Source organism: Rhea pennata, chromosome 7 (genome assembly GCF_028389875.1).
Source record: "Rhea pennata isolate bPtePen1 chromosome 7, bPtePen1.pri, whole genome shotgun sequence".
Taxonomy (NCBI): domain Eukaryota; kingdom Metazoa; phylum Chordata; class Aves; order Rheiformes; family Rheidae; genus Rhea; species Rhea pennata.
The window spans coordinates 7580835-7590644 of record NC_084669.1 but is presented as its reverse complement, the minus strand read 5'-3'; the positions used below and the strand labels follow the sequence as shown (position 1 = coordinate 7590644).

Below are 9810 nucleotides of genomic sequence, written 5' to 3'. Positions count from 1 at the left end.
TTACCCCGAGGTCTCCCGCATCTGAGGTCTTCCTTGCATTTTCTTTTTGGCTCGGCTTTTAAAAGATGAGTATTAGTTTGGAAATCCGAAGCTAGTGCCTTTGAGGCCAGCCATGTAATTTGACTGCGAATGTAGCGCACCCCTCCCTCCGAGAGAGGCTGCCTCTAAGTATGTTTGGAGCAGATCGGAGATTGCTGGGAAGGCAGCCCCTGCGAGATTTTCTCCTTGTAGACGCCAAGAGGACAGCGAGAGCAGCCTCTCAAGTAGCTAGATAGGAAAAGTTGAAGAGCAGAGCTTCAGGAGCTGTTCCCGGGGAGTCCGGGGTGGCACGCTCCGGCCGCGGCCGGGCAAGGCACGGCACCGGCGCTGGCATCCGCGGCGGCGGGGACTGCGCGCAAGAGAAATAGCCACAGCGACGAGCGGGAGAGCGATATGGGAATTTGGGGGAAGAGGAAAATATTCGGAAATCCTGTCCCAAGCCCCCGTATTTTTTGTTCTCATTTACCCTGGCCTATTTGCTCCGTGGCGAAGTCAAGAGGGCTGATGCGCCGCAGGCTTTACTTACTGCTTGCGGTTTCTCTTTCTGTATGTACACGCTCACAGATCTATGTTCACGCACATATATGTATCTATATATACATATAGACAAAACGAGAAGGGCTGCGGGTGGCACAGCGTGCCCAAGGCACAGCCGCTGCGTTGCTGGGCTCGGGGCGCACCGCTGGGCCGAGCAGAGATGTATCTCCAGGTTACTGCGGCTGAGATCACCAGCTTTTCTAGGCGAAATCGGACTTGCCAAAGGACGTTGTTCTCTCTGAGCTCTCCGCTGCAGCTGCAGTCTCTTCCACTGAGCCCGAGAGCAACGGGACCCCCTTTAGGAAGGGATTTTAGCCTAATGATTTTTTCGCCGTCAGTAAAGAGGGTCGAGGGAAATCTATCGCGCGTTTTCGACATTTTCTCTCTCTCTCTCTCTCTCTCTCTCTGTGTGTGTGTCTATGACGGTGAAACTGTTTTTCACACGGATATTATCCCCCCCCAACTGCAGAATTACTTGATACAGTTTTCAAAGTAACCCTGTGATTATGTCAGGATATCTAGGAAAAAGAAAAAGAAAAGGGGGAAAAAAAGAAAGAAAATGAGCTGAAGCTTTTCCAATACAGATTCATTTGACAATCCTGGGAAGTGTAAATACACAGATGCAGAATACTGCTCGTCTAGGAGAAGTTTCTTTTCTCTTTTCAGTACTCACAAACTAAGAACCCAGCTAATTTCGGCGCATCAAATACCCGTTTTATTTAGGACACTTTCTCAGCTTCGCTTATTTCAAAAAATATATCTGCAAGAATAGCATTATTGACGGGTTGAGAGGAAAAAGGATGGCACGTAGAAAGGGTGAGGGGACCTAAAAGTTAAAATAATAGCGATTCACGAAGCACAGAAGGGAAGAGGAAGGCAAATCCATCTGCCTCCTCTTGAGCAAGCTCAACTCAGCGGATTCCTGTTTCTTTGCGCCTGGACGGAGTTCTGCGCCTATGTCTACACGGCTATCTGCGGGAAAGAGATATTCTCCCAAACATGTGCGACCTGAGAGGGTTTCACCTCCCTGCAAAATCTGTCAGAAGAATTAAGTTACACTAACGTGTCTTCCGAACAGACATCGCTCTCACTTTGTCTCTGCAATTATATGCATGTGTGTATATAGATACCTATATATATACAGGCGCTCAAACCCTGGAAAACGGATTTACATTTATGTATGAAGTGAACTTCTCTGACACACAAAGTACGTATAGTACGAGTGCACAAAGGGAAACATTTTAAAATAAAGATACATATAAATCTATAGCATACCCAATGCCATTTTTGTTGCATGTATTTAACAAGGTTCTGTTCATTAGCTGTTTTGTTAAAAACATCGTCTAGCTGCAAACAGTTTAAGAAAGTGGGGAAGACGAACGGAGTTCAGCTTGCCCATTACTGGAAATAAGCGAGTATGTTCCTAGCACCGTTTAGACAACGATTTTTAGCATATTTTAATGCAGTGGGGTAACGGATTCTTTGTGTATAAGATGGAAAGAAAACTGAAAGCAAAGTCTAGGAATGAAGGAAAGAAACGCTAGACTGGTTTTAATACTCCCCCCCCCATGTCTTAGTTCAACAGAAACATTAATTTACATTAGCAATTCTGCATCTTTAAGATAAATTACATAGCAGCGTAATAGATTTAAAGTACGCCAGATTTTTTTATCATTAATTGTAAATGTGCAAAATACCTGCTGGTACTTCACTTTAGAAGAATGTAATTGGCAAAAATGGGAGGCTGATGAATAGATAATAGATCCTTAACTACCAATAAACAGTAAGCACCAGCCAAGAGTATTAGGATGTGATCATAATTATTCTGCAGCCGCAGCCAATGGGAGGAGGAGAACTCAGCCCTAAAATCATCCCCGGGCCCGAAGGTAATCGCGAAAATACGGACAAGGCTGGAACTGGAGACATACTCTGCTGTCCCGTTTGCAAGAGCCTGGTGTGTCCCAGCTTTGCATAATGCAACTGCTCTCTGCTTTGTTTTCAGCACCGCACGGTGCCAGGCGTGCAAAGGAGTGAAGGAAAAAATACATAAGTTTGGCGGATGAGGGAAACACATTCTCTCACTGAGAGGAGACCTTTTCCAGGTGGGGCAACTCTCCGGGACACCCCGGGACTGCCGGGCTCCCTGCAGACCAAGGTAACCTCACCCGGGCTGAGAGCACCCGAGAGGTGGCAGGGAGAGGGGTCGTCACGCCGGCAGAGGCGCGTTAACTTCACCGAGCGGTCAGCGCAGGGCTGCAGCAGCCACCCCCCCCCCCGCCCCGGCCTCGCCGCCCGCCCCCGCGGCGCCCGCCCCCAGCACCCAGGGGTGTCCCCTGCCCCTGCCCCGGCTGTCCCCCCTACCTTGTGCGCCCGCGGCCGGCGGCGGGAGGGGAGGAAGGGAGGGCAAGCGGCGGAGCGGCGCCGAGGGCGGCGCGGGCGCTGCGCGGACGCTGCGCGGGGCTCCGCGCTCCCCCCGCGCTGGCGGCGCGCGCCCGCCGCACTCCGTTCCGCGCCGCGCCGCGGCTCCATCCCTCCCGATGGCGCTGCCCGGCGCTCGCCTCCCCTCTGACGCACTTTAAAGAGTCTCCCCCTTCAACCTCAAGGCGAGTAATAGCGACCAATCATCAAGCCATTTACCAGGCTTCAGAGGAAGCTGTTTATGTGATCCCAGCACTAATTAGGCTCATGAACTAACAAATCGTTTGCACAACTTGTGAAGGGGCCGATCACATCCATGGATTGTCTTTGGACTTAGGGGAGGGGGGGGGGGCGACAGCCTTTTCCTTGCAGGAGGGAAACTTCTCCCAGCAACTTTTTTTTTGTGTGTGTGCGTGGTGCGTGTGTGTCTCCCTTTTGGGTACCGCTGGCTGCCGCTGCCTCCTTTCCTCCAGCCCCTGTCTATTTATGTGTGTATCTATCCCTCCTCAAGTCACTCCCTGCTGCAAACTTCCCCGGATCGCCTCCCGCGCACCAGAGAGCCAGGCAGAGATTTGGTCGGGGACTCTCGCCGCGGCAGCATGTTTCAGCCCACACCCAAGCGGTGTTTCACCATCGAGTCGCTGGTGGCCAAAGACAGCCCCTTGCCCGCGTCTCGCTCCGAGGATCCTATCCGGCCAGCGGCGCTGAGCTATGCCAATTCCAGCCCGATGAACCCTTTTCTCAACGGCTTCCACTCCACCGGCAGGGGGGTCTACTCCAACCCGGACTTGGTCTTTGCAGAGGCCGTCTCCCACCCGCCTAACCCAGCCGTGCCGGTCCATCCCGTGCCCCCTCCCCACGCCCTGGCCGCCCACCCCCTGCCAGCCTCGCACTCCACGCACCCGCTCTTCGCTTCGCAGCAAAGGGACCCCTCCACCTTCTACCCCTGGCTAATACATCGGTACCGGTATCTGGGCCACAGGTTTCAAGGTACGTGCAACTTTTCTTTTCGCTCTTATCCACCCCGCCACCCCCGGCCCCGGCCGGGCGGCTGGGGAGGACGCTGCCGGGCGGCGGGTGGTGGCTGCCCGGGGAAGGGGGCAGCCGCGCTGCCGGAGCTCCGGCTCAGCTTGCCACGGGGCCTTTTGTGGGCACTTTCCCCGCAGCCGAAGTTCAGGAGCTGTCAGAGCCGAGGGCTTTGGGCTCGGCTTTCTTATTTCTTTTTCTTTCTTTCTTTCTTTTTTTCCCTCCAATTTTCCCTTTTTTTTTTCTTTCCCTTGAGGGAGGAGGTCAAGCAGGAAGGGAAGGCCGGCTGTGACTTCTGGATTTGTTTCCTCTGAAGCAGCGGGGATTAAAAACAGGGGTACGCCGAGATAGATATTTTTGTTCTGGTAGGCAAAAAGCAACAGAAAAGCCGCGAAGGAAACTGCCCTGCAGAGGGAGGAATGGAGGGGCAGCGAGTCGTGCTCCCCCAGGAAGGCGGCCGCGGCCGCTCCGCTCCGGCCTGCCGGGGCCGGGGCCGCGGGGAGCCACGGCCGCGGCGCCGCTCTCACCCGGCACGCCCGCCCGCCGCGCAAAATCCGTCCTCCCCCCTTTTGAACAGGGTCGAGAGAGAAATTAAACGAATCCCAGGGAAGGAAAAAACATATCCCAGCGCAGGAGCAGCCCGAGGAGTTGGGGCTGCGGGGGACAGCGAGGCCGAGGGCGGAGGGGGCGATTCGGTGTGGAGGGACCGGGCAGGTAGGGAGATCCTCGAGCTGCCAAGTGATTAATAACTAGCTGAGGTAAAATAACCAAATCCAATGGCGCACAATCAATAAAATCCCCCTCGTTTAACCCTTTGCAACCGGCAGCGCCCTCTCCGAAGGACGAGCTGGTTTCTCCCCTAATGGATCCAATTTCTATCTCTTTCGTTAGGCAAAAAAATCAGCCCCCACTTGAAGGGTTCCATCTACCTCTTTCGGTATTTTTATTTATTATTTCCGAAAGAAAACAAACCACCTGCAGTACGTAATTCCCCAGCTTCCTGCAGCCGAGCCGTTGCACCCGGGTTGGAAAAGGAGAGACTCTCTCCGAAACAAGGCGGGCAGAAATACAAAATGGATTATTACCCTCTCAGAATAAAATTACAGGTTTCGCTCACCAAATTATTTGTCACAGTAATCAGGCGATTGGTAAAGAGCGGTAGATGAAAGGCGGAAATGTCCTGGTGTTGAGCCACAGCCTGATTTCAAGCACACCCTCCTCTTGAAACGATTTTTAATGCAGTTACAAGAACAGACCCTCGGTGTGTTTGCCACCTTGTAAGGACCGACCAGAGAAGTGGCAGAGCGCCGTCCTGGAGGGAGAGTTCCGCAAAAGAGCCCCCGACTACTGCCCCCTCCTCCCCGTTGCTGCAAAGCGGCAGCTCGGGTTTCCTCCCCGCGGCCTCCCCGAAGTTTGGTTGCTGATTTCCCCGCGGTCTCCGCGCCCCCCCTGGCCGGGGCGTTGAGCGGGGGCCGGCGGCGCGGTGCGCCGCATCGCCGGGGAAACCCTGCGCCGGGGAAAACACTAGCAAAACGAAAAGAGTGAGAAGAAGAGGCTGGCGGGAGTTTTGGGAAAGGGAAGCACAGTGAGGCTGGAGGGAGCGGGCTGGAGCTGGGCCGGCGCTGGCTGGCTGCTCCCGAAGCGCCGAGGCCGGCCGCGGAGGCGGGCGCTCGGCCGGGACCGCGCCGCTCGGTTCAGCCCCGACCGCAGCGCCAGGAGGAAATAAATAAGCAAACAAGGGAAGAGTTGAGGAAGACAGTGAGTAAGGGAAAGGAGCACTGCTGCAGACTCCGCAGCCGGGTTCAGGGCAATTCGTTAACTTCTTTCCTTTTCTTTCTTTCTTTCTTTTTTCTTTTTTTTTTTATTTCTTTTCTTTTTTGTGTGTGTGTTTTCTAGATTGTATTTTAGCATTTGATTTTTTTTCCCAGATATTCTGGAGTCCTCTCCTTCCCACACGTCTTCTCTCCATCTATTTCTCGAAGGAAAACTAAAGAAAGACGCTTTCTGAAAATAACAAGTAGATTTTCTCCTGCGGGTAATGGTGGGAGAAAATAAATCCTGCGCTAAAAAGTCCTCTCGAGTGGGTTTGGGGGAAGGTGTGTTGGTAATCTCTGTTTTTCCCTGTTGCCCAGGGAATGAAACCAGCCCGGAGAGCTTTCTATTGCACAATGCACTGGCCAGGAAACCCAAACGGATCCGTACAGCTTTCTCCCCATCCCAATTACTGAGACTGGAACACGCCTTTGAGAAGAACCATTATGTGGTGGGAGCAGAGAGAAAACAGCTGGCTCACAGCCTCAGTCTCACGGAAACTCAGGTAGGGGGGAAAGCTCGGAGCAGGCATCTGTGGCCGGGGGTTAAAGTGAAGGCGCTTGGCTGAACCTTCGGAAAACCAGCCAACCGGCCCTGAGATGCGGGTAAAAATACAGGCAAATTCTCTGAGAATTTAGGCCTCTAGATCTAATCCAATGGGGTGGAGTGAGGCGTCTCCCGTCGCATGCCCCTCCACGTGCCTGGTTATTATAAAACCCTCTCTCGTTTATGGGAACGATCGCCTTTGCTGCATGACGGCAGGGCCTCCGCCGGGCACAGGGATCTCCGGTGCTCCGGGGCTGATTTCGGTCGCACCGAAGAGACCCCAGTAGAGGGATAGCAGGAACCCCGCGCCGATCGAGGCGGGTAGCAGCGAAAATTTCGATTTGCAAGTGAAAGGCCATTTTTCTGTGGGACCGGTGCCACTCTGAGAAATAGCTGAGTGTCGGGAGTATGTGTGGGGGAAACAAAAACAAAAAGGGGAGAAGGAAACGCTTTTGATGCTGGGGCAGAAATAGCGTTTATCAGATGATTTTTCACTCATTTCTAGCGCTGCGTCCGGCGGCCGCGAAATAAGGAGCCAGCTCATGATGGCATAAAGATGAAAAATAAAAGCAGCAAAATTATTAACTACAGGGAACCTCCTCCCTCCCCTCTTTTGCTGGCGGGGGTCCAAGACTTCACCGGAGACTATTTCGGTTGTCTGCTTGGAGGGACACTCGGAGACGCTCCCGCGTTTCCACTCCGCGTGTCCCGGCCGAGAGTCAGGCAGGGCCCCCCGGGAGCGACGGGCCGCGCGCGCGGGGCGGGCGCGGGCTCCCGCCGAAGCTCCCTGGGTGCCGCGGAGCGGTGGCCGCGGCCCACGCTCCCCCGACGGCAGGGACCACCGGCCGCCGCGCCGCCGCGCCAACCACAAGGGTATTTTTTCACGCGGTTTTCTCATCTCTGGAAAAGCGGCCGGGGTCTGGGTTTGCTGCTGTTGTTGTTGTTGCGCTGGGTTTTTGTTTTGTTCCTTTCCAGGAGACTGGTAGAAAGAGGGCTCCAGATGGGGATTGTCTTTGCTACAGTATGTGGCACTGTACTTAAGGAAAAAAAAAAAAAAAAAAAAAAAAAAAAAAAAAAAACTGCCGCAGCCTAGTTCAAAGTTCCCAGTAAATAGAGCGTTCTCTGGGCGGATTAAGTTGTAACACTTTTTTTTTTTTTTTTTTTTTTTTTTTTTTTTTTTTTTAAGACCCTCCTTTTCGTGGGGGAAGTAATAAAGAGGTTGGAGCTTTTGTTTTAAAATGTCTTCCTAACAAAACAATAAAAAGGGATCGCCACTTTTATGAGGTTCTCCGAACAAGGGACCGGTCACAGGCTTATTTCCACTGGAAAGCTGTATTTAAGGTGGTCTTTGTGCTGCTTGATTCCGAAGCTGGTTGGGGTCTTTTGTCCGGATGTCAAACCCCCAGTCCCCTACAAATGAGCTCCCTTTTGGGAGATCAGCGTGCAGAAATGAACCGTCCTCCCCTTCAATTAGCAAACTAAAAGCAAATTAAACTCACCCCTTGTTCCCCGCTCAGCTTTTTAATGGGGGACTTTCGGAGAATCTGAAAATGCAGCAGAGATGTGTGTCCGGCCAGGCAGGTCTCTGTTCTGAAGAGGCAGCGAAGCGGGTTAAACCAGCTTATTAAAATGCTCCAGTTCCCTTTTCCCCTCTTGTTGGGGCCTTTATCAGGCACTTTCAGACAGAACCAGAGTCTAAACTGCTTTAAAAAAAATGTTTACCTTTGGTCACTACAAGGAGTGTGGCCAGCCCTGGAGATAGCTCCCAGATCAATACTATCTGTAATTAAAGCACTGAAGTCAGCTGCCGGATGGTTAAGTCAGATTTATTCGGCTCTGAACAAATTCAGAGCGGCATTTATGACGGCTCTTACAGGTTTTGCCTTAATACGATTGCTCCTGGACGGCAAGTCCTGAAGAGCCGCTCCGGGAAGTGCCGGAAGTTTTAATGTTGGCACTTTTTGTTTCATTTTACTCTGTTTTCCGAAAGGAAAATATCTCGCCCCGCCGCCTCTCCACCTCTATCCCGCCATCCCGCTACAAGGGCCGAAGCCCTCGCTGTACTCCGGGCGCCTCGATCCCTGCTTTGCCCCGGCCCAGGTCGGCCCGGGCCCGGGCTCAGCCCCCCCCCCCGAGCGGCGGGCGGCTCGCAGCCGGGCCGGTTCGGCCTCTCTTGCAGCAGTCCCGGGCGCACTTTCCAGATGTTGGAGCCTGCGGGACACGCTGTGGGAGCGGGTAACAAGAGCCGCCGAGTGGCTCCCCCCTGCCCACTGCTTCCCTGACGGCAGCGTTTGGATTTTGAAAGTTGTTCTCCTTGAATCGACTCTTGCTTTTTCCTCCGTTAGATATTTGAATCGACTCTTGTTTCTTCCTCCGTTAGATATTTGGCGCAACGTGCGCAGGAAACTCATCCATCTTTACAAGGGGCCGGTCCGTGTTCCCGCTGGCCCCTGTGCCAGAGGTGTGCGCAGGGCGGCGAGTGCCTGTGTTTCTGCACTTGGGGATACGCGCTCGCTCACCCCATCGCGGTGTGTGTGGGTGCCTGCGCAGACACACATCGGTCCAGCACGCCTGCGGAGTGTGGACCTACACACACGCTCCTGCATGGCTCCCCACAGTCACCTGTGCGCACGCACGCGGCCGCAGAGCCGTGCACACCTGTGTGCGTGTGCCCTCTCCGAGATGCCCGGGTAGGCACAGGCGGAGGAGCCCGTGCCTCTCGCGGAGGTGCTCGGAGCGCCCCGGCCCAAGCCCCCTTCGCCGCCACCGCCGGGCCGGGCGCGGCGCGGCGCAGCGCAGCGCAGCGCGGGCGGCAGCGGAGCGCGGAGCCCCTGGGCGCGTCCAGCGCCGCGGAGCGCCCGCGGACGGGCGGGCAGCGGACTAACGCCCGGTGCCTTTCCCCCGCAGGTAAAAGTATGGTTTCAGAACAGAAGGACGAAGTTCAAGCGGCAAAAGTTGGAAGAGGAAGGCTCAGACTCACAACAGAAGAAAAAAGGGACTCATCATATTAACCGGTGGAGAATCGCCACCAAACAAGCCAGTCCAGAAGAAATCGACGTCACGTCGGACGATTAAAAACTGGCACTTTGGGACTTTTCAAGTCAGCCAACCCACCAACAGAAAGTGTTAAAGGCTCACACACACCAACGCGGCGGTGCGGGGAAGGGACACCGAGATCTTCAACAAAATGCGATTCCCGACTCGGAGGGCAGCTGAGAGCGGGCGAGGGCGAGACTGCGAGAAGTCCGAACTGTGGCACTGCTGGCACAACTCTGGCAAAGGGGATCTGTCAATCAAAGGTAAACCACCGAGACGAGATGATTGACAGGTATTTCGTTTCTCGCAGTCCACTTTTAAAAACATTACGTCAAAAAATTTAAAAAAAAACTTTAAAAAAATCTTAAAAAGAAAAAATAAAATACAAAAATTCCA

The 9810-nt window shown here is 53.8% G+C and overlaps 1 protein-coding gene across 2 annotated transcripts; it reads left to right on the top strand.

Moving 5' to 3' along the window:
• The first annotated feature begins 3593 nt into the window (after positions 1-3593).
• Positions 3594-9453, top strand: EMX2 (empty spiracles homeobox 2). 2 transcript variants are annotated; one of them, XM_062580313.1, is made up of 3 exons: positions 3594-3984; positions 6153-6337; positions 9286-9453. In XM_062580313.1, exons 1-3 carry the CDS (start codon positions 3594-3596, stop codon positions 9451-9453), a joined length of 744 nt encoding a protein of 247 aa, XP_062436297.1. The 2 variants fall into 2 exon arrangements, with proteins under 2 accessions (XP_062436297.1, XP_062436298.1); XM_062580314.1 differs by lacking the exon at positions 6153-6337 and having other exon boundaries at positions 9286-9389.
• The last annotated feature ends 357 nt before the right edge of the window (positions 9454-9810 follow it).